The following is a 24,889-nucleotide window of genomic DNA, read 5'->3' on the forward strand; positions in this document are numbered from 1 at the left end:
TTCTCCAAAACAAAATTTCAGCAAAATTGATATGATTTCACAAAGCGTTTCTGTTTTAACAAACTGCATTTTCTGACAGTTCCATCCAAGTTTTTATGATCATCTCTAGTCTCAATGTTTCCTTATGTCCCCCTTCTCTGTCTCCATCTGTTGCCTCTTCTCTTATATTATATTATAGATTTCAGAGTAGCAGCCGTGTTAGTCTGTATTCGCAAAAAGAAAAGGAGTACTAGTCGCATCTTAGAGACTAACCAATTTATTTGAGCACAAGCTTTCGTGAGCTACAGCTCACTTTGCACCTTAGAGACTAAGTAATTTATTTGAGCATAAGCTTTCGTGAGCTACAGCTCACTTCATCCGATGAAGTGAGCCGTAGCTCACGAAAGCTTATGCTCAAATAAATTGCTTAGTCTCTAAGGTGCGACTAGTACTCCTTTAAATAATAGCCTTATTTAAGGAAGGGACTGTCTTTTTCTTCTGTTTGTACAGTGCCTAGCACAATGTGATCCAGGTGCATGACTGGGGCTGCTAGGTGTACAGTAGTAAAAATTAATAATAGCAGACAAAACTCTTGTTTCTCTGCCAGGTGCAATATATCAAGTATCTACCCAAAATAACGGCATTGCAGCGATTGGTATTCCCTGTCTGTGTTTAGCGTGACTGTCCTTTTCTGTTCCAGAGGCAGTGCTATATGGCTTAATGGTATCTCTGTCATTCTTGTTTGTGTTCATCATTGTATGTATTATATTTTACTTGGTTGAGGTCAGTGAACGGTGTTGCAATTATCACTGCAGGATACTGCACTCTATAACTGGGGTGGTTCTGCTGTGGTTTTGTTCTAACCATGGTACTACCATACTCTTATGAACTATCCTGTCCTACTGTATCGCTGCACTCCGCCTGTTTTTATTGTACTGTGTGGCCATAGGGTATTTTATTACACCCCGTTTTCATATTATGACGTGCTGTGCTGTTGTGTTGGATTGCATTGGTCTGTCCTGTTGTGTTCTCCTGCATCTCGTGGTGCTATTGTGTAGCATTACGCTGCCCTGCTGTTCTGTGCCTCGCAGTTTTCGAAATAACCCCAAACTGCTCGCTGTGCTGCTGTGACCCCTTCTCAAGCCACTCCGCCCTGCTGCTTATTGGTAATGCACTTCAGCCACAGACCCTGAGGCTGTCCCCAGCCCGGCCGCCGCGGCGAACCGTTCGACATCCACCACCTTGTTTGCCGCCGTCAGGCCCCGCCCCTTTGGGCAGGCTGATCTGCATCGCCTCGCCCAGGAGGGCTGCTTATATCCAATGGGGAGCCGGGCCTGCCCGTGGGGGCGGAGTCCCGGGGTGGAACTTCGCCTCTCGTGGGTCCCTCCAGGGCAGGAGGGCGGGTGGGTGTTGCAGCTGATTTCATCAACCGTGGGGCTGCGGGCCAGCCGGTGGGTCTGCCTGGGGCAGGGCAGAACAGCCCGGACTTGCTCAGGAGCCCGCACCAGGATCGCTGCGGCTGGGAAGCAGGTAAAATGGGACATGTTTGCCTGGCACCTGATGCCTTTTGGTGCTTGCCTGTCTCATGGGTAGGGCAGTTATTTGCCTATCACCTCTCTGTGTCTGAGCTGCCTCGTCTTGTCCCTGGACTTCCCACCCAGCCTGCCGGGGCGGCTGAGGTTACTCCGCATCTCTAGATGCTAAACAACCGGGGAATGCCCGGTATGTAGCGGCTGTAATCGAGATGCGGCGCCCTGAATCTACTTGTCCGCCTGGGTTGCGTGTGTCCAATCCCGGCCCGTGCATTGCTTTCGCTCTGGCTCGGGCTCTCCGGCATGAACAGGTCTGGGGCTGGTTCATAGCCTGCGGAGTCGCTGTGCTGTGTACATGCCTGGGCATATCCCAGCGCGCTGGAGCATCCCTCGCCCTTTGCCGTTTGTGCTGCAGGGGATGGAGAGGCTCCAGTGGGCGAGCCTGTCTCTGTCTCAGCTAGAGATCCTTGTAGGGAGAAGAGAAGCGGGCTGCCAGGAAGGATCGGTCTTCTTAATCAGCTTTCCTTGTAAGTTTCCGCGCTCAGAGTCTAGGTTATGATTGTCCGGTACCAAACTGGAAAGCAGGGCCCTCCGTTTCTTCCCGGGAGCGAGGGGGTAACGGATCTGCACTAGCTGTGCAAAGGGTCCGGAGAGGAAGGAAACTGATACTGACACGTGGTGCGCTGGGCAAGTCAGGACTTGCAGGTACAGTCTCCAGCCTTAGCTCTGTCTCCCACTCCCCGCGGATGGGGGTTCATCTGCTCGCTTTACAAACGGCCCAGATAGTCTGCTCCCTGCAAACGCAGACTTTGGAATAAACCCTGGAATACTTTGACTGCGCGCCAAAGAGTCACTGGTAAGTGACACCACTCTGGTCTGCAAGGGCACGCTGCAGGTTTCGACACTTGAACTCAAGCGATTGCGGGGGTGGCGTGCCCGATTCTAAAACACAGCAGACACCAAAGTGTTTAGAGCGCTGAGCTGTAGATTTCAAGGCTGAGATTGCAGCCAACGAAAACTATTAGTGAAGATTACAAATTAATAATCTGATTGGTTATTTATTATAAACTACGCTGTTGAGTTTAGGATTGGCACCCGCAAATATGGATGAGTACAAGCCACTTTTTCTATGATCGTAACACTTCATATTCAAGTTTTTAATAAATAATGAGCTAGCAGTTGATCTAGTAGTTGATAATTTCTTTAATTCTTAAAAATGCATTTCCTGAGCACTGTGTGGATAACATTTATGGTATCTCTGGGTGTGCTCTTCATCTGTAAATATTTTAAATTCTTCTGTCTAGCAACTGAAATGTACTAAGCATTTTTATGTTCATTTGGAGTAATTCTTAGTAAGTACAGATTAGAAATGGTTTTCTTTGTAAAATTAATTACAAATTAGGCACAATTTTTTTCCTTTGAGCTGAGTATGAATGACAGGTTGTCAGTGGTATTATGTGTTAGACATTAAAGAGGACAAAAGCAAAAAGGAGTAACATGGGGGTACAAAAAATTGTTACAATAATCAAGAAACTGGCCAGTTAATAATGGATAGGTTGAGGAGAAAAACAAACAGACAAAAAAGAAGCCAAGATTTTCAAAAGATACCAGTGATTTTGGGAAGTCAGTTTGAGACACTCTAAAATGGCCTGATTTTTAGAAAATGGGTGCTCAGATTGGTTATCCAAAAATTTGAGGCACTGAAAAATACTCAAACAACCCCCAACACAGACTAGTCACATTTGGCGATCTTGATCCTAGTGTATAAGTATGTATATAAAACATATATTGTATATAAAAATTATACATATTATGGCCATGATCCTGCAAACACTTATGCACAAGACAAACTGTATGTACATGAGCAGTCCCATTGATTTCAAGGTCTCAAGTGTATCCCTTTCTTTCCTGTATTGTTTGTCATCTTAAGTCTCAATCCTGCATTGTGATTTGCTAACTTGGCTCTCAGCACTCCTGAGGAATCTCACTGAAGTAAAACAGAACTTCACATGGGTGCGGAGTTCTGTATTAATCAGATCCCAGCACATGATTGGGGCTTCGGATTAAATTCTTTTGGGGATGATATAGGTCTTCCTATGTGTTCAAATGGCATTTTGCGTGCTGTGAGCACTACAGGAATGCACATAATAATAATACAATAACTCCTGCATTGGGTATTATTACTGTATTTTAAAGTCTCATTTTATTTGCTGTTAGAACACAGTTGAAAGAAACAAACAGAAGTCTAAAATGACCATTACGACAAGAGTGGGAAATTAAAAAATTGCCATCATGTCAGAGAGATGTAAAATCAGCACTGCACACTCCCACTTTTGATATTGGGGTGTTTTCTTCTAAAAATAAACAGAAAACAAAACTTTTAGCTTGAAGTATTACAAATTACACACTTACTGGCCTTTTTGTGACTCGGAGAAAGTCTACAAGTTCACTGAAAAACATGTTTATTTCCAAACCAGGCTAAAAGATTCAGCCACTTTTTACTTATGACGAGCAATACCTTATTCTGCAGGTAACCATGTTAAAATCAGTGGGACTGTTTACAAAGTAAGGTACTATTTGATATGAGTAAAGATAGAAGAATTTGGCTCAGAGTCCTATATATTAAGCAAATATAGTGTCAAGAAATGCTTGCAGAACAAAATGAATAGCACTGAGTGATTGGGGAACAGAAGATATTTGCACTAAAGGCAGGGACTTGACTAATAGCAGGGGAAAATCCTAGACATGCAGGAATATTTTCCAGGTTAATATTTTGGGATTTTAAAAAATTCTTTTTCTCCTGTTGCTTTTATTTAACATTGTCATTCTTTCTTTTTTAAAGCAACATATAACCCACATGATGGCATTTAATCTGCCTGACCTGTTTTCCACTGCCCAATTCTACCAGCTGCCAACTTCAGATATGCAGTAAGTGTTTTATAGCAATTTTTCCTGTTTTGGTATATTGCAAGTAGTGCTGTATGTTACCAGCAAAGACTAGGCACATCTTCTATGATCCCTTAACTCTAATATGTTGGCCTGATAATCCAGTAATGCTAAACCTGATGCCACTATCCTGGTCCATTGAAATCCCTTTGCCACTTTGAAAATGTAGACAGACGCCTTGAAATCCATTAGGAACAGCAGGAACCATCTCAAAAGATGGCAAGCGTTTATCAAACAAATATATATTTTCTTCACTGTGTAAAGATTGTAGGTCAGACTAGGGTTATAAACCAAAAACAAAATGCACCCTCGAATTTCAGGGATCTTCCGTGAAAGAATTTGAGTTTTGCTGTCAGTTTCTGGATTTTTATTTCAATTCAGTGCTTTGGATATTTATAAATCAAGCATCTACTGGGGGAAAAAAACAACAGTTTTCAGTTGAATATGAAGTCTGACCAATGTTCAAGGAAAGTGCAAGTTAGGTAGGGCCTAATCCAAACACTCCCATTGACTTCAGTGGGCTTTTAATCAGGGCCTCAGTATGCAGTTGTAGATCTATGTATTGCGAGGTGCCAGTCTAGCTTGTTAAGTCCTCCGTGAAATATCCTATTGTCTAGTTAAAAGGCTACGCTGTGAGTGGCCCTTGCATGGGCACACTGTGGCGGAGTGCAAGGGTGAAGCTTCCTCCCGCTTTTTGCAGCTACCTAAGGGCCTCCTATACCAGCAGTCTCTGCAGTTCCTGTACTCTGGGGAGTGCAGGGTCTTGTGCTTCCCCTGGGAAGCATGATGCCATAAGAGAGGGGTATGGCTGGTGCGCCTGGGAGTTCATCAGATTCATCCACTGTGAGGTTGTCTCCCGAGATACAGTCTCGCTGATGCTGTCCTGCCCCACCCCTCCCCAGGGCCCTGGCATAAATGCTGCAGTCTAACCCAGTGGGATAAGAATGGTGGAACTGCAGAAAACAGCAAGTTTACCAAAACTATGGTATTCTACATTAATGGTTCAAACCACTTCATTTTACAATAGTTTTAGTGCGGTATTTTGGGTGCATATTACACATACAAGGGAGTGTTTAAATAGGGGAAAGCTGTTTTCACTGAGATTTTTAACAAATCATGAAATCATTCAATAATTTAACAGGTTTTATTCACCAAGTTCATAGATTCCCATTAATGCAGAACAATGACTGTAGGTTGTTTCCCTATAAAATCAGTGAAGAGACTGATACTGTGAGATGTTTAGGTCCCTATCCGGAAAATGAGATCTTATTCTGGCAGTTGCTTTGAGATTCTGTACAGCTTCTGCAGAGATGGGAGAATAGCTCATTTTAACCTAATTGGGATCAGATGTTTTAACCACTTACTAGAATCTCAAGTTTCAGAGTAACAGCCGTGTTAGTCTGTATTCGCAAAAAGAAAAGGAGTACTTGTGGCACCTTAGAGACTAACCAATTTATTTGAGCATAAGCTTTCGTGAGCTACAGTTCGCTTCATCGGATGCATACTGTGGAAACTGCAGAAGACATTATATACACAGAGACCATGAAACAATACCTCCTCCCACCCAAATCTCTAGCACAAATCCAGGTTTTCTCACCCTCTGCCCCCCCCCAACCCCCCACAAACTCACTCTCCTGCTGGTAATAGCCCAACTTGATTATCATACACATTGTAAGGAGAGTGATCTCTTTAGATAAGCTATTACCAGCAGGAGAGTGGGGTGGGAGAAGGTATTTTTTCATGCTTTGTGTGTATATAAAAAGATCTTTTACACTTTCCACAGTATGCATCCGATGAAGTGAGCTGTAGCTCACGAAAGCTTATGCTCAACTAAATTGGTTAGTCTCTAAGGTGCCACAAGTCCTCCTTTTCTTTTTTAGAATCTCAAGGTGGCTTTCTATTGAGGGCAGTCATAGAGTTTAAGACCACCAGATCATCTAGTCTGACCTCCTGCATATCGCAGGCCACCAGCACCTCCAAACTAAATCCAGCAATCAGAACTAGACCCAAGCATTGTAGCCCATAGGAGACTATACTATTATGTGTCATAAGCAGAGAATAGGAGGCACTGAGGTGCACTGTACCCGAGGCCCCCACAATGACAATGCTGTGTGAGCTTGTTTTGTTTATGTAAATTTCACTTACAAATTAGACTTCACAAGTAAATTGATGGCCTTGGTTTTGGTATTATACGAGAAAATTTTAAAAATTCCACTGCTGTAACCCACACCAGAAATTCAATAAAGCTTTCAATGGCCAGGTATTGCTAAACAGGAGTGAGGACCATGGAACCATAGATACAAAGGATAGAAAAGATTATGAAGGATAAAACTATATTTGGGAGGCCTACTCCCTACATCATTCCTATTATTGTCTCACCTTGCCTGTTCTTTTTTATTACTATTTATTTTTTGTACTAGGGTGTCACCTGGGGTCCCCCACCAAGATCAGGTCCCCATTGTTCTTAAGACACCCTAGTGAATGGTGCCTTTCCACTTCACTTGGGAATTTGCTCTTATTCCATTTGTTTTTATTCATAGATATGGGCCCAAATCAAAGCCTCCATTCCAAACTCCATATCTGAATGTTTTACCTCTATAATGAGCAGACGCAAAACCATGGATCTAAACAGTGCTGAACTTGGGGCTTCAAACACTGAACTTATCCAAAGTTTCAAGGTGTTTGGAGTCACCCTATTATGGAGACAAATTTCAGATATGAACTTGGATTCAAATCTGTGATTGGTTCATATTTGGGATGATGGTTCAGGCTCATTTCTATTTTTTTCTAATGGAAATAGGCCCTAACTAGACATTAATATTGAGCCTAAACATTTCCTCCTTTAGCTTCAGCCCATAGCTCCCTGACCACCATCTTCTGAGACTATGACAAACTCTATTTACTCTATCGTGTCAGTAATCTTGAAGCTATTTATGGACTGTGATCTCATCCCTTCTGCGATCTTTGCTTTACTGGGCTAGATAAATTTAGTGCCCTTAATTTTGCTCAGGGTATGTGAGTTGATAGTAATAACTAATATCTTGCTTTCTGTGCTTATCCAGTGGAGACGCCACATGAGATGAGTCCTGATTGTTTGGATAGTGGGAAAAGCCTGGCCAATAGCCCACTTCCAAAGTGCAGCCTACTTTGCATAGGGCTCATAAGGGTGGTAGGAGATCAGACCTGAGCGGGCTGAAAAGGCATAACAAGGAACATTTACTGAGGGGCCCTTTTCATTTTGTTTGTGACAAAATGAAATTTACAGTTTCAAATGGTGGCATAGATAGAAATGGGTTATGACTGGGGCAGGAAGAGAAGTGGAGAGGGCTCATATATCTACTGCTGTAACATCATTCTTTCCAGTATGTTACTAGGCCCTACTATGTGAACATTAGTCAGGCTGTCCTTTGACTTGCTCCTAATGAGGCCTGTGGCTGGACTGACAAAAACTTGCGCTCCACCCATTTTTGAATTGTTTCAAGTTAGAACAGTAGCTTCCTTTGAAAGCATGTTTCTCAAGCCCTTTGTACTCTTCTTTAATGTTTAGATTCCAATGAGCCGACCTCATGAGGCAGACACGGCGTTATTAATTCCTTTCCTCATTTGGTGCATGAGGTTATGAGAGAAGTGACATGAAGAGAGGCCCAATGCTGGTTTTTACCCTATTTCTTGTCACCGAGGTAGGAACCCACTTGAAACAAATGAACCAAAAACTCTGCCTAATGTGTTTTAATAGCTTCAGTTTGATTTCTGTTGAATTCTCTCTATGTGCTCTGCTCTCTCTGGTCTGTATTATTTGCATGGTCCAAATTCCAAATGAATTCGGGGGGGGGGGGGGCTGAAATCCAGGCCCCGCTGAACTCAATAGGAGTTTTGCCAGTGACTTCAGTGGGGCCAGGATTTCACCAAGGAATGCATGACCAGGCTGTAAGTCTGTAGGCTAGCCTTACCTAGTGCCTTTGACTAGTTCTGTTCAGTTTGAAGCAGAGGATTCAAATCAGTTTTGTGTCTTGTGCTGAGTTCTGGCCATGAATTCCATTCATTGCATTAAAATCTTGGGTGGCAGTATGGTGCCCAGTAATATAAAGTGTGGCTTTAGTTCTTCAGAGAACTGATAGTTATCCCTTGCTATGTTCTGTGCCCCATATTACGTATCCCCAGATTCCTTCTGCCCCACTGACCCAAGACTGTGTAGTTAACTTATCTTCTCTTGCACTGTTTTCATGCCAAATCACATGAACATGAGCTCCTCTGAGTGGAGGTATTTGCCTCTCGCCAGCTCTATACCAACTAAGGCTCTGGATTGAACATCTGCTTTGTGTGCTCCATCCAGTTTGGTGCTCTCTGCAGATCTGGATACCACATTGGTGGTACTTTCCACTGCTCCATTTACGTAGATCTTTGTGATGCTTGTAAGTTAGGAATAGTCCGACTGTTTAGCAGACCAGGATAACAAGTTATTTCCCATGAGGGAAGCTGCTGACCTGAACTTAAAAAAGAGTGTCCAACATGAGTTTGGAAATAAAAACTGACAGCACCTCACTTCACTTTTAAGTGCAACCAAATGGCACAAGGAATGGACAGTTCAGCTGCATGACCTACTACTTAAGTCCCTCCTCTGTCTCTGCTTAGCCAGTTGCACCTCTTACTGCTCTTTGGGAAGAAGGCACATGGCTTTGCTCTTGCCAAAGTCAGGTTTTCCTGGTGCAACACAAGCATCTACTAAAGCAGTGATGGGCAACCTGCGGCCCGCGGGCTGCATGCGGCCCATCAGGGTAATCCGCTGGCAGGCCACAAGGCAGTTTGTTTACATTGACCGTCCGCAGGCACAGCTGCCCACAGCTCCCAGTGGCCACAGTGTGCAAAGAATGCAGGCAAATGTTCCTTCCAATGAGAAAGCTTTGCCCAGTAAACAACATGCTTGGTTCACCTCAGGAGTGTTCTGGGACTTGTAGTAACCCCAGTTGTTTCTCCAGGTCCGAGGTGCTGCTCCAAACCCAATGGAATGCCAGGAGAGTGAGTATCTGGATGAGCACAGGAAGTGTGTTCCTTGCAGAGAGTGTGGCCCTGGATGGGAGCTTTCCAAGGTAATTTGGCTGCTCTGAGATGAACCTGGATTGTTGGCACTGGTGGTACTAGATGAATCCTCTGCTAGCCTTTACTAGAAGGATAGAGTTAGAGCTTTCTCTGATATGGGCGCCTGTGCCTTTAAAAAGAACAGAGCTTCATTTGCATGGGAGGTTAGACTATTCCACTGATCATAAGTGATGCAGGGATAGGGATAGGAGGATGGGAAGATGGAAGTACCATAAGTAAGGAGAGGTTTCAAATTGGTGCATCTTATTACGTAAACACCAAGGAGAGTCCATCCTCTCCAGCTCCCAGGGGAAGTCAAAAATCCCTCTGGTGGATAACTCCAGTGTTCTGGTCAGAGCTAGACAATGTCTCATAGACTTATAGACTTTTAGGTCAGAAGGGACCATCGTGATCATCTAGTCTGACCTCCTGCACATTGCAGGTCACAGAACCTCACCCACTCTTGAAATAGACCCTTAACCTCTGTCCTTGTGTGGGTCACTGGCAGCAGGTTTCCACCTGGGATCTCTGGCTCTATAAATGAGCATCTATGCCTAAGCTAAGAGACCTAGCTCTGTTCACCAAGACTATAGACTCCTCAATCTCTATATATGATCCAGTCACCACTAGAAGGGGACAGAACGCCATACTGAATGGGTGTGATTTACACACTCCATTGAGGTTAGTGAGCCTGTATAGCCTTGACTAACTCAGGCTAATACTGTTTGATCCCAGCTGCCAGCAAACCCTCTCCTCCCCCCGAGGGCACAGCATTACACCAGCATCTCCCTCGCAATAAAACAAGTTTCAGTGATTGAGGCAATGTGTGAGCTATTGCTGAGTGCAGAATGGCTGCCCCATTTGTTTGCACAGACACAGCACTGCTGCTGTCTGCTTCAGTGCAGTGCAAAGATGTGAGTTGCCCAGAGTGTGAAAGGCAACGGAGAATTCTCTCACTGAAGAGAAGCCATCTGCCTCTAGAGAATAGGACAGCTTCTTCCCTCCGTGGTATCTTCGGATCTGATGCCGTTTCTTTGTCTCAGACATGGCCCTGCGCTTGTCTCTTGCAGGAGTGTGGCTATGGTGAAGGAAGGGATGCACAGTGCACTGCTTGCCCTCCCAGGAGGTTTAAGGACAGCTGGGGGTTCCATGGTTGCAAACCTTGTCTTTCCTGCCCCCTCATCAACCGTGTCCAGAAATCCAACTGCACTGCCACTTCCAATGCAGCCTGTGGGGAATGTCTGCCAGGGTGAGTACAGCTGGCAGCTGGAACACCAGCAGCAGATGCTCTTGGGAGGGCATAGGGAGGTGCTGTTCAAAAAGATGAGATATACCAGGATCTGCAACCTTTGGCACATGGCCCTCTAGGTTAAGCCCCCTGGCAGGCCGGGACGGTTTGTTTACCTGCCGCGTCCGCAGGTTCGGCCACTCGCAGCTCCCACTGGCCGCGGTTCGCTGCTCCAGGCCAATGGGAGCTGCGGGAAGCGGTGTGGGCTGAGGGATGTGCTGGCCGCGGCTTTCTGCAGCCCCCATTGGCCTGGAGTGGTGAACCTGTGGGAGTGGGAGCTGCGATCGGCCAAACCTGCGGACGCGGCAGGTAAACAAACCGGCCCAGCGCGCCAGGGGGCTTACCCTGGCGGCTCACATGCCAAAGGTTGTCGATCCCTGATATATACAATTCTCTTATACCTTGTCCTGTTGTTAGAGCATTCTCCACTTTCTCTTTGGCAGGTTTTACAGTAAAACCCGGATTGGCGGGCTGCAGGATCTGGAATGCATCCCATGCACAAAGCAGACGCCTTCCTCTGAGCCTCAGTGTACGTAGCCCGCAGCACTGCAACCTGCTGTCTTTCGCTGTGTAACATGTTATTCCACAGGGCACGGGGTGAGCCCTGCAGGATTAACAGGAGATGGGAGGAGTGGTGGAGTGGAGCGGGGCAGTGGTGCATGTAATTCAGTATCACCTGTCTCCGACAGTGGCCAATTACACGCTTCAAATGAAGGCATAACCCCCCACGGTATAACTAAGGGTAGGTCTGCACTTAAAACGCTGCATTGGCATAGTTGTGCTGCTGTACCGCTTTAATGAGGACACTCTAAGCCGACGGGAGAGAACAACTTTCCTGGTGGTTTAGTTAATCCACCTCCGCGAGAGGCGTTAGCTTCATTGGCGGGAGAAGCTCTCCCACCAACATAACACTGTCTACCCCAGCGCTTAGGTCAGTATAATTACATCACTCGGGCTGTGGATTCTTTATGCCCTTGACTGAAGTAGTTATAGCAAAGTAATTCTGTAGTGTAAACTTGCCCTAAGTGTGCAAAAGAAAATTCCCTCCTGACCCCTGCTGCCGATCATCTTTTGCCCTGAAACATGAAGGTTGAGGCTTTTTGTTGTTTCTGTCCTCATGAGTGTCCTTGCAGAGGCTGTGCTTATTCATTTAAATGACTAGTCCTTGTTTTGAAGTTTATTACGCTAGCTGTAGCAGAAGAATTCTGCCCCAGTGCGATCTGACCAAGGAAATACTGACAGTATATGTATGGAGGGGAGGGGCAGCTGGGGCCAGCAGTGCCATGGTAAACGTGAGTATCTGTGTGGTCAGACTCAGCAGCTCAGCCATTCTCTATCCTGTAATGGTTTGTTATTTCTGTTGTTAAAAATCAAGGAAAATCATCCCCTTCACTTTGCCGTCGTTCTGCAGCCGGGAGATAATTTTAGCTGTTGTTTCTCAGTCCTCCTGGGTCCAGTTGGTGGTTCTGCCACTGAGTCACACTGGCTGTGGACAAGTCACTTAAACTGCTTGTGTCTCAGTTTCTCCATCTGTAAACTGGAGCTAAAAATACCGTGCTACTGGATGGCACTGGATTATTATATTCAATTTTCAAAAGCACCTAAGGGGTTTAGAAGCCTAATTCACACTGACAGTCAAAGAAAGTTAATGGACTTAGATTCCTAAGAGTAACAGGAGGTGGGAGGAATGGTGGAGTGGAGCAAGCCAGTGGTGCATGTAATTCAATATCCCCTATCTCTGACAGAGATTCCTAAGTCACTCTTAAGTGGTCAAAGTCCATTAACTTTCTTTGACTGTCAGTGGGAATTAGGCTCCTAAACCCCTTAGGTGCTTTTAACTTCCAGGTTGAGACCTCTTGTCCTAAGGGATTAATATCCTTGTAACTGGTCATGTACTAATCACTCCAGGCTGGATCTGTGCTGCACTGGTCCTGTCTGCTTTCTTTTCTGTAGCATCCTGCAGCTCACCATGTGGTGATGATGGGACTCTGACCTCTGTCTTTGGCTGGTATGTTTGCAGGCAGCTCCAGGTCTAGCCTGGTGAAGGCAGCGATTCCCACAGTACCTCCCCAGGACACTGCCCTCCTAGTGCTAACCAGCAGTGCGCTAGTCATCATTGCGTTGGTGCTGCTGGCACTCGCCATCATCTGCTGCAAGCGCTTCTGGAAGAGCCAGTGTCAGCGAGGTGAGTAAATGCAAAGCAGCATCCCTCTGGTCCTCCTTGCCCTGCCCCCTCTTCCCTAGAAATAGCAGGGAAGAGGAGGAGGAGGAGGATGTAAGGGCTCAGATTCCAACAGCGTTCCAGGTGGGGCCAGCAAGGTTGTCACTTGCGAGGTTAGTGCTTTCTCTTCTCGGGTTTTCCCAGGCTGGGTCAAGACTGAGGAGATTTTGGCAGTTGTGGAGGTGAGGGGGCCAGGGCTAGAGCAGCAGAGGCTGAAACAATTAAGAGGATGAGGGAAACAGCAAGGAGGAGTAGGTTAGAGAGATACGATTGAGGGGCATTGGCACAGCTGCATGGGGAACAGTGCACGGCACTAGCCCTCTCCATGCCAGGAAGCGAGGCCTGATTGCTCCTAAATTTTACAGTCACCAAATAGATAGCCGTACCAGATGGCCGAGTGCATTCTGGGAAAACAAGTCAGGTCTTTGCTGATATCAGTTGCTCTTTATCCTTTAAAGTGTTTCTGAGGACCCAGAGTTTCTCGGCCCAGAGGGTGATGTTCTGGGCCTCAGCCATGCCAAGCAGGTTTCCCTGTGAGGAACAGATGTCTAGTCCCTGCTGCTTGGGTGTGAAGAACCTGAGCCCATGCTCCAGGCAAGCAGAAGGTAACGTCTCTCATTGCTCTGCTGCTTTAGCTTGGGTCTGGGGGGAAGGGCAGGCTGGGCTGTGACCCTCACATCATAATATCTGTTCAGTTTCCATTCCTCAGGCAGGAAGGAGCACCCCATTGGCGGGCTGTCAAAATCTCTGCTGCCATGAGGCTTACTGCCAGGGTCAGCCCCTGTGGTCAGACACTGGAATAATCAAGGTGGACAGAGCCCAGTGCCACTAGGAATCTTCCTCAGGGTGAAAGGTGGAAGCCTGGGGAGGATTCTGAACTCAGAAGACGTTGCACTGGCTTTGGGAAGATGTAGGTTTCACTCCTCCAGCTTCAGTGTCTTTCTCTCCTAGGGATGTGTGGGTTCTGGAGGAGAGAGTGCTTGACTGTTGCAGTGGGAGTGACCCTGGAGGGCTGGTGATCGACCCCTGGAAGAGCGGGGAGCCTTGCTTTGTTCAGCAGTGCTCACTACCACCTCGCAGACAAAAGGCACTGAGTAGTCCTGTCCTGTCTGTTCCTCTGCAGCTGGAGACAGGCATTGGCAGTGCAGTGCCCCGGGGGAAATGGGGTTTTTAAGGAGTGGTTGACTGGAGGGAGGCCAAGCCCTGGCAGGTGGAGAGGCTGGTGGAAGGGAAACCAACATACTTTTAAGCCATGGGGTTTCTGGTTCCAGGTCCCGTTGAACCGGTTCAGTTCATTTCGGATGGTGAAGCCATAGGCCTGCAGATCCCTGCTCTCCAGCCCAATGCGGAAGCGATTGCCATCAGCCCCAATCCCAAATCCCAGCTGGCGAGGAGCGTCTTGGAGACCCAACCCCTGATAAGGAACTCAGGGTTCAGCGACTATTCTGCGGGGGTCTCGTCATCCTCTGATGCCAGGCAGGGCCCAGCTGGGTTCACAGAGGCCCTGACTCCCTTCTCATCATGTGCTTCAGAGATGCAACCCAGGTGGCCCCATGCCCCGGTGGAATGCACGGAGCTAGATCTGCAGAAGTTCTCCACCCAGGCTGAGTTTACGGGTACCAAAAACCAGGAGGATGCAGAGAAGCAGGTGGCTCAGAGGGTCCGGAGACATACAGATGAACTAACCCTTGAAGTGCCCCTGTTTGGTGCCCCTCTGATAACACAAAGTGAACTTGATCTGGACCCTGCCAGGGGGTCATCCTCATCCTTCCAAATTCCCACTGCTGAAAGCAGGGAGCAGCCTGTAAGTTCTTCCCATCTTGTCCCCCTCTGTATAATAACAGCTACTACGGGGCTCACACAGGGAGGGACGGGATATTGGAGGGGCTGGGGGTACAAAACGTTTCACCTCTGAGCAGGTTCAGATGTAGCACTGGCTGGTAGTGACCGTCCAAAAGTCATAACCGTCTGCCGTTCAGTGAACTGTGTGGTATGAGTTTGGGAAGGGACACCGCCCAGTTCCCGTTGGCCAGGGTAGCACGTAACACTTCCACCATTAAACTAACTGGTGTTGAGAGCCCAAGGGAAGTCGCCAGTTGTGGTGCTTTTTCTGTTTGCAAGGAACTGGTCTAAGACCCACCAACTTATCTAAGGGCCACCAAAGAGCTATCAGATGGTAGCAAAACTCAGTCACTACCAACCTGGGCTGGGTTCAGATACTCAGCCTGGCAAAAGGGCAAAGTTCAAGCATATCCTTAACTCAGCAGGAACTGTGCACTTCACCTGATCCTTGCATCACCCACGGATCATCTTTGCATGTTTGCCAGTATGGAAAACTGACCTAGTGGTGAACAACTCAGCTTCCCAGTCCCCTGAGCCATCTGGTCTCCTCACCAGTTTGTGACGGATTAGTGATTAACAAAAGTCTAAAAAATGTCTAGCAGGTAATTAAGTTACTAGTTTAGGTTCAAGTACTTCTTTATTGAGATGATGGTTTGCTGGAAGAACTTAGAGCATCTTAATAGGGTTGCTGTCCTAATTGAGTGGTGATGTCCTGAATAGAAATATCCAGGCCATTACTAATACATGGTAGGTCCTGTGAGTGGAGCACTGACAAGATCCACATGTGATTGTTGCTCATTCTCTGATGAATCTCCCCAATCCTTGGGGTCTTTGTCTTAGCAGGTGAATGATGTCCTGAGCCTTGTGAGTGAGATTAGCAGAGCCACACAAGGTGAGTGGATGTCTGGGCAGCATTTTTCAGTCATGCCCTTGCTCCCCTGGGGTTCAGGTGGAGGCAGACCATGGGGTGAGGGGCACCTGCAGAGCCCCAGCCTGGCCAGTGTCGCACTGACTGTTGACATAGAGATCTGTGGCTGACCCTCTTTCACGGGGCCTGTGGCATTAATGCGGGGAATAGACAAGCCCTTCTGTGATACACTTTGGAATGTGGGTGGGTTGGGGGACAGGCACATAGTTTATCTCTATTAACAGTGAGGATCGTAGGCTCTGACTCCGTGGGTGCTGAGGGGCTGGAGCACCCATAGGGGAAAAAATGGTGAGTGCTGAGCACCCACTGGCAGCCTCCTATCAGCTCCCCCGCCCCAACACCTTCCGCCCGCCGATCAGCACCTCCCGCCGCATGCAGGGAGGCTGGGAGGGAGGGGGAGGAGCGGGGACGCGGTGCACTTGGGGGACAGGGTGCATGGGAAGAGGCTGGGCAGGGGTGGAGTGGAGGCAAGAAGAAGCGGAGTGGGGGTGGGGCTTTGGGGGAAGGGGTGGATTGGGGGCTGGGCTTGGGGCAGAGCCGGGGATCAAGCACCCCCTGGCAGTTTGAAAAGTCTGCTTGTGGTGAGGATTAAGCTCCCCTGGGGCTGAGAGGCAGGTTCCATGCGGCTAAGCTCTGAAAGGATATGCATTGGTGCCCTGTGGCAAAAGTTCCCTCTGTGGTGAGGCCAGGCAGAAGGGGGTGTTGCAGCTGCCCATCAGATGGGTGGGACAGGGGCCGTGGTATGGGCCTCACTGCCTTATTTTCAGGACACCCTTCCCTCGCTAAGTAGACAGGCTCTCATCTCACTTTTCTGCCATCCCCAGGTCTCCCCATAGCACAGCTCCCCCACTCCTTGGTGCTGTCACTCGGCTTCCAGTTGGACCCTTGCTTGTCTGGTCTCAAGAATTTCAGCCACGTGGGGGTGGAGCTGGGGGTCCCATCCCATCTGGTGAGCAGGATGTCTGGATTCAAGCAGCTCGTTGCTCACCTCGCCTCCTCAGGAGACACAGTCACTGTTCCCGCCCTGGCCCGGGTCCTACAGCGACTCCAGCGCTTCGACGCCTTGCTCCTACTCTGTGATCATTTCATTATGAGCCAGGCCCAGGGCTGCCAACACTAGGGGAAACCCACGTTGCTGCCTCCGCACACAGAGGGAGGGGCAACTCCAGGCATCATTTTGGCTGGGTGAATCTGGCAGCGATGCTGCTGCCTGGTTTCCTACCCATTCTTTGTGGGCTGTGTGGGGGTTGCCTTTGAATCCTTGGGGTAGAATCACAGTAGAATGATGAGTCTGTGAGTGCTCACTCAGCAAACTTCTCTCTCTTGTCCACTGCTTGAGACCTACCTTGTGCTGGTGATAGCTGGCAGCTGCACGTGGTACCTCCAAATGCCACATTTCTTCATACGTGTTTATATTGATGCCCAGAAACGTGGCCCTCATGGTCACCATGCATGGTTACAGGGCCATTTGCCTCCATGGGTAGGTGTGGATTTATAATGGGCCCTTCAAGCACACAGTGTTTCCTTGAATCACATCTCAGCTGTAATGATTGAACTCTTTGAGTGAGGGGCTGGATGGTGGTGTGTGAAAATATCCCCCAACTCTAAGATGGAGCTCAGAGGGTCTGGACCCTCTGTGTTGGATTTCTCCCCTGCAGCTGATTGTATCTTCCTCTTAGAGACCTGATAATCATTTGTTCTTCCCCCCCACTTTTTAGATGTGGGCCTTCTCCATTTGGCAGACATTGTATTTTGCTGGCTTTCTGCTCAGCTTTCTGCTGTGGCTGCCTTTTTGTTTACTTCTCCTTTTGTGCATCGACCAGGGGACCTGTTCTTGGAGAAGGGTTGTTTAGCTGCCACTCCTTTCTTTTTTTTTTTGTTTTTTTTTTGGCCGGGGAGGAGGGACTCATGCGCTGAATTTCTGTGTGCCATACCAAAATAGCAGTGTGTTTAATTGTATTTCCTGGCTGTGGAATAGTACCGTTTTCGTTAAGCGATATTTCTAATTGTGGGTCAGGATTTTTTTAAGCATGGTGGAGTTTGCTCCAGTGCAGATGGCAGGGTACTTGCTGCATTCCCCAGTCTTCTGCAAAGCACTTCAGCTCCCTTGCCCTAAGGGGCTTGCTAACGGGCTCCTCTGTGCTGATGTTTGGAGGACAGCACAGCACATATTCGACTCTTCTGCACATCTGAAGTTTTTAGAACACGTGACACAAACAAAACCCTTGTGGGAATTTGGATGTGTAATCCAGAGTCAGGGTCTCCCCTCCATTGCCCCTCCTGTGAGCACCACAGGGTCTCATCTTCTAAACACTAAATGGAGACCACTTGGCCTGGATGGCGCCCCTTTGAAGTGCAGATTGGAGGGATGGCTTGGCTTTCAGCTCATCCGGTGCCCAATTCTCTTGCTGTAGGATGCAGGCCATTGCCATTGGCTTTTGTGGGAGATGCTCCTATTCTATGGTGGGAAAACAGAGCCTGTGGGGTTTAGTATGTTATGTAGCTACAAGAAAATCAACTCAGTATAATAATGAAGGGTGTCTGAATGGCACAACCACTCTATTCCTTTGCCCTAGTTAATTAAAAACTAAAAGGATGGAACTCCTCAAGAACTAACTATGCCAAGTTCATAATGGGAAATGCTGGATGAAACACCATGGAGTATTCTCAGAAGTATTTTCTCACTGCTAGTGTAATGTACTGCCATGTGCATAACGCCCCCTACTGGAATTAATCAGACCTTTGTGTGGTCAGGTTCTGATTATTAGCCTGTGCAGGGAGGCTAAATACTACTCCCAGGGTTGCCATTTGCCTGCAAGAGGCTTCTATTGGAAGAGCAGGAAAGTATGACTTCTCATCCCAGTGCCATGTGTATTTGATTTAGCTGAATGACTCTGGTGTCCAGAGGTTTGTTTCCTGGCCATGTTATGCTGCCTGTTAAAGTAATCATGCCATTAGTGGTGAAGCGGCCTTATTTTAACATAATGTGTTGTTCAGACTAAAGATGACCTCATTTTCTGGTTTCTGAGAATGGCTGTTCCATAGGGACACACTCTTCTGACTTTAATTTTCTCTAGGAGGATTTGTCAGAGCTTGCCATGGTTTGGCTGTGTTAGACTTCCTGAAGTTCCTGGAACTGGTATCTGGAGGCAGCTTCCAAGGTTGGTGGCTGCAGGTTCTTGTGCTATTTTCTCAAAGCTGCCACCAGCTTCTCTTGTTACTGTGCATTAAGTAGGAGCAGGTTACACTTTGAACTGCTATCTGACAAATTGGATTGGTGGGAGGAAGTTGTAGAATATGAAACAATCCAAGTCTCCTGTAAGGCTGGAGAAATCCTGCCAGATGACACACCCCACACCTCCCGGAGAGAGGACAGGAATCCAGCCCTGGTGATCAGCTGTGATAGTCTGTTTTGTGGTTGCAGAACACACCCACGGTCCATTCATGAGAGGACCCTAGCACTCAGGGCATGTGACATACTCTGTTATATTGATGTGTTTTTCAGCCCTGGCACTCAGCTGTGATGGATTCCTTTCATAGTGAGTTCATTTTGACAGAGCAGCTGCTCCAGAAGGAGAGGTGTTGCTGGGAGCCTGATTGCAATCAGCACTTTGCCATGAATTCAGACAGATGCGGGCTTTCATTCGGATTCCATAAAACACATTGTTTCACTGTGGTTCACTCTAGGTGGGATTGAGTGTGGCTCTGTCAAGTGGCAGATGACATAGGCTCCCTAGAACACCATCTTCAGGTGGATCTTTACTTCATTGGTGACACAACCTTGACACCTAGTGGATGGGAAAGGAGGTGCCTTTTTAATAATCTCTCCTGGGTTCTTGCCCAGTGTGTGGAGCTGGCTGTTTCAAACAAGAATGGAGAAGAATGTGGCTAGCTCCACATTGCACAGGGTGATGGTGTTGGGCTGCATGACATTTCCCATGTGTGCTGTATTTTGCTGCACCTCAGCACGTGGGGATTGCTTTTTTTAGTGAAGGCTTGAGACCGATATCTGGGGCTGGCGTTGGAGTTACCCCATTTAGTCTGTTTCATCCTGCTACACCCTTGAGGGTTCAAGTCCAATGCAGAGTTAACCTCATGAGCTCTGGGATATACTCAGAGTTTCACTGATGCTAGGGTCCCTAGAACAATACTGGGTGGTGAGGAGGGAGTTTTGCTGAGCATACATAGCGCTGCCAAAGTGCATAGGCAATAGGGTGCAAAATATCAGACCATCTGCATCCAGTTAGCATTGTGGGCACTGTTCATCTTCCCAAGAGCTTTGGGAAAAATGAGCTGGACTGTCCCTGATTAAACCTTTCACCTTATCCCAGCTAAGAACCATAAGCTGTTGACAGTGCTGTCTTAATTTCATTCACATTGCCTGAGCATCAGTGGATTGCCAGGGACCACACTGGTACATTTGAGAACACCGTGTCCCTGCTGCTGAGTGTTCCGGGTATGTTTTGCAGAAGTTGAGGGGCTAGAGAGCAGAAAGGGTGGTGGTTTTCCCTGTGTTTAGTAAACAACTCTCCAGAGCGAAAAACATATTGCTTATGCCAGTTACCAAGGGTGCTTGGCAGCCATCAAGCTATAAAGGGACAAAGCAGAAGGATGGTCTTGTGGATAAAGCATAACACGAAGTCAGGAGATTCGCACATAGCTATGCCACACATGTTGAATGTGTCTGGGAGGTCACTTCACCTCTCCATTCCTGTTTCCCCACTTCTAATGTAGGGACAATAATACTCTCCTACCTCGCAGATCTGTTGTGAGGCCTACTCCATTAATGTTCACAGCCTCCTTAGAAACCCTCAGACGGGAGGCAAATGAGAATGACAGAGCTGTTCTAGTAGCATAAAGCCTGGTCCCATTAAAGTCAGAGGCAAAACAATCATTAACTGCAATGGGATCAGGATTTGGCCTGTGGTACATGGTTCCTCCCTTTCCTATCCTGTGTCTCAGGCTCCCCTCTTCTCCCTTTATTTCTGTGCATTTTCCTGCCTTTTTCCTGCCCTCTTTCCCCTAAGTTACATTTTCAGACTATTTACAGTCCAAGAAGTGTGCACTGTTCTGCACTTTTCTGAAATCAGCTGTGTATCCCAGCCTCGGACAGAAACGTCAGCTCTCTTTTAAGCCCAGGATAGGCTGCCATCTACTATACCTTTGTGCACTCAGTAACGCCCCTGGTCTGTTGTTCTGAGTAATGTCTGAATATTTTTAAGACTAGAGCTCTGATTAGAGAGCCCCTGGTATTGACAGTTCCAGTGCTGGGCTAGCTAAAACCATTTCATTACTAATTAACTGACATGTAAAGGCTGTCTTAACAGACTGACGTGTATTGTGATTTCATTATTACATGTTACGGTTGAAAGTTTGACAATAGGAAATGCATATATCAAAACCCCATTGGGTTCATCTGATCATAGCAATCCCTTGGCTGTTATCATAGCTCTGGGTGCCTGAAGTTGGCTGAGAACACAGACCACATGGGAATGTGTAATTAGATTATAATTAATTGGTGTTTGCCTTTTATGGAGTAATTAAAGGCATGGTTTCTCCCGGCAGCCAGCAGGGGGCAGTATTGCCTTGTTTAAACTCAAGTGTGCATTTTGCCTGGATGGTTTGTTACTAATAGACATTGGTATCTGTTGAGGACAAGTCAACTCATGCGGGGCATGGCCACCTAAAGCTGGACATGATGCTTTCCCTGTCTGCTATTCGCCTCTGGCAAAGTCAAGGTCAACTCGTTGCAGTTTTTGAGATTGCCTTGCAGTAAACAGAGGTATTGAACGTTTTATCCCTTCTAAGTTAAAATGTCAATAAATTATCCCTCATTACTTGGTTACTTAACTATGCAGCACTAATTAAAAAGGTGCCTGAAATGTAAAACATCTCAGGGCAAATGCAGATCTGGGGCCAAGATCCTGATCTCTGTTATACCGACATAAATTTGTAGTAACGTCATTGACTTAAGTGGCTACTCAGGATTTACTCCTATACCAGTGAAATCAAAATCTGGTCACTAGTGTGATGGATTTTCACCTGCCCTTCATGTCACCAACTATGGGTTATTGGAATCAATGGTAGTTCTGCCCCATGAGTTAGTTTTGCAAGCTGAGTACATCAGTTCCCATTGACTTCAGGGGGAGCACTGAGAGTGCTCAGCAGTGCCCCCATGCAGGATCCAGCCCAGTTTGAATGTAAGGCTTTCCCTTGTCCTTCATTTGTTTCAGGGGCTGCTGTGTCTATAAGTGCTCAGCAGCATAATCATGTAATTAAGAGTGAATGATCCTCTGGAGTTACACTCTGGGAGAAAAAGCTAAACTTGGGTAAATGCTGCTGATCCTTTTGTAAGTGTTAACAATCAGTGATTTCTGTATGTGAGTATTATAATGTGTGTTGCAAATTCTTGCCACTTGCTGATGTGGTGTTTGTCCTTGCTGATCTCACCTGGTAGCCTTGCTGGTGAATGGGGAAAGCACAATGTAAAGGAGTTTTTCCTTTTGAAGAATTTGGTCTAAGCGAACATGTCCTTTCCCTAGTTCAAGGTTTTTATGTATATATTTTAAGGTGCCCTATCATTTTTAAGCTGCGTACTGTGTTGTTCAGAGGCTGATCAATATTATTCATTGACAAACCTTATTAACTTCTGCCTTAGGAATGAAGCGGTTGCGATGTAAGGTTCTTTGTTCAAGTATAGCATGCAGATAAGCTACTGTGACGCACACTCTGGCTGTATTCACTAGACCAATCACAGTATAGCTGTTCAATTATGGTGTATTTAATGAAAGTGTTCATTAAATACAGGATGGGACTGTTTTTGCCTAGTTTAACTGGATTCTAGTTACTCTTCTGCGTGTAGCAAATTAGGGGCCCAAGCAACCCCTTATGCAAGTAATTCTTGTGTGAGTCATCCCATTGGCTTCAATGAAATTCTTTGAAGAGGATTGATTGTCTGAGTAAGGGGTTGCAGGACTGGGCCTTTAATGGTTAGGAATAATGTAACAGGAGTTCAAGGTCCTGCTTCCAGGTAAGTTGATGGGCAAAACTCCCTTGACTTCAGTGGGAGCAGGACTGGGCCCAAAGTTATTTACTAATGCCAGAATTTTAAAGAGTGGCCCACTGCTTTTGGGTGCCCAGCTTGAGATGCCTTGGATTTGATTTTCACAACTCCTGCAGAAGTCTATGGAAGCTGTGGGTATTTAGCACCTCTGAAAATAAGGCTCTGGTCATCTCAGTTTGGCCCCAAAAATTGTGCCATCCACAGTCAATGGCCATTTTGAAGGTTTGGCTGTAAACCAGTGAGATCTGTTCTTGACTTTTTTTTTTTTTTTTTAAGAAAAAGTTCAGCACAGTGCATGGGATATGAAATTTCCAGAAATCTGTGACTTAGTTTCTATTTTAATGTTGAACAAACTCTGATGTGGGGAATCTCCAGAGAGTGTGAATCCTGCATTTCGGTGTAGAAAGTAATGCTGAGCAGAGATGGCTTATAATGAGCTAAAGGAAATAAAATTATTCAGCCTCTGTAAGAGTTCAATTGGGAATAACTGATTTCGAAACATGGAAATATTTCCTGGCTCGACTTCCTTTTTCCCAGTCATGTCTCAGGCCCTAATTCAGGAAAGAATGTAGTAAAATCCTTAAGTCCATCCCTGTTTAGGGCAGCAATTAAGCACATTTTTACCTTTAAGTGTGTGCTTAAGTCCAGTTGACTTTAATGGCATTTAAGCATGTATTTCAAATGCTGTCTTGAACAGGGATACTGAATTGAATTAGCCTGAATATGCTGTTAGGTGAGCAGGTAGCTGCTGGGAAAGCTGTTTTAGTGCTCCAGGCACCCTTAATTCTCGTGTGTTCAGAAAGCTCTAATTAAAGTGCTAGGAGGACATCCTCATAGTACTCATCCTGGTGCATCTCATGAGGTTTTTGTTGTTGTTTTCAATTGCTGTAGTCAGGGATTGCCCAGAGAAATACATAGGGTTTGTGTTTTTTATGGTGAATGTTATTTTTGTAAAGGTTGTGAACAGGTAATTTATATTTTTGTAAATTCACTGGCATTGTAAATCAGTGCTGTAGCTCTTTCCTTTCCCCCCGTCATCTGTTTTTAAAAAAAAAAAATCCTGTGTTTTAATGTACTAGGGAATGTTTTGGGGCTTCCCACATTCCCTCTTGGACTCAATGCTCTTGAATGTTTTTTGTATTTGTAGTTAAATAAATTTTTAAGAAGGAAATATTGGTGGTTTTCAGTGAGTTTTTCCCCCCATTCTGTTTGTCCGACATATACAGAGTAAGACACAGAACTACAAGATGTTCCACATGATAGGAAAAACAAAAACCATGTGAGGAAATAAGATATGACCACACATAAAGGGGCAGAGTTAAGGTTATATGTGCAATAATTTGAGTTGGAGCTGTGGTTCTTAATCTGTGAAAATGAGACAACTTGTTTAGGTATACAGGTATAGGTACCTAACTTCAAACACTCAGTTTTGGAAATATTAGTCTGGTCTACTCTTGAAAGTTGTACTGGTACTGGGGTAATATTTTTTCACTGAAATACTTATGCTGGTACAAGCCCTAACGTGGACACCATTACATTGGTCTAATGGTGCCTTATACTTGTATACCTTATTCCTGTATAGGAAGGAGAATAAGCTATACCCCTACAAACACCTTTATAGTGGTATAATTATGCCCACACTAGGGGCTTTGTACCACTTTAACTATGCTGGTACAATGTGTATGTAGACGAGCCCTAGTGAAAAAGGTCAGTGAAGCTGTTCTTTTGTGAAGACACAACTGAACCACACAACCTCAGGCCTGGTGCAAGGCTGCAGTTCAGCTTGCAGGGTTTCTAAAGAAGCTGCTTTCTTGGAGCTGAGAGGGCAGTATTGCATCTCCATTTTCAGAGATGCTTGAAACAACACCCTAAGGCAGGGGTCGGCAACCTATGGCATGCGTGCCAAAGACGGCACGTGAGCCGATTTTTAAGGCACGCTGCTGCCTGCTGGATCCCAGGTGCCGGCCCCGCTCAGCCCGCTGCCAAACCCAGGCCCGCGGGGGACTGAGCAGGT

The 24,889-nt window shown here is 46.4% G+C and overlaps 1 protein-coding gene across 2 annotated transcripts; it reads left to right on the forward strand.

The window, feature by feature from the left end:
* Positions 1 to 1,336: 1,336 nt before the first annotated feature.
* EDA2R (ectodysplasin A2 receptor) lies at positions 1,337 to 21,175 on the forward strand. Of its 2 annotated transcripts, XM_073360999.1 has the most exons (11): positions 1,337 to 1,509; positions 4,354 to 4,439; positions 8,005 to 8,137; positions 9,434 to 9,544; positions 10,604 to 10,782; positions 11,265 to 11,350; positions 12,842 to 13,006; positions 13,501 to 13,647; positions 14,314 to 14,846; positions 15,728 to 15,776; positions 16,637 to 21,175. In XM_073360999.1, the coding sequence occupies exons 3-11, from the start codon at positions 8,090 to 8,092 to the stop codon at positions 16,930 to 16,932; spliced, it is 1,614 nt and encodes a 537-aa protein (XP_073217100.1). In that variant the 5' UTR covers positions 1,337 to 1,509; positions 4,354 to 4,439; positions 8,005 to 8,089; the 3' UTR covers positions 16,933 to 21,175. The 2 variants fall into 2 exon arrangements, with proteins under 2 accessions (XP_073217100.1, XP_073217099.1); XM_073360998.1 differs by lacking the exon at positions 4,354 to 4,439 and having other exon boundaries at positions 15,725 to 15,776.
* Positions 21,176 to 24,889: the final 3,714 nt, after the last annotated feature.

The sequence above is a fragment of the Lepidochelys kempii genome, chromosome 9 (assembly GCF_965140285.1).
Source record: "Lepidochelys kempii isolate rLepKem1 chromosome 9, rLepKem1.hap1, whole genome shotgun sequence".
Lineage (NCBI taxonomy): Eukaryota > Metazoa > Chordata > Testudines > Cheloniidae > Lepidochelys > Lepidochelys kempii.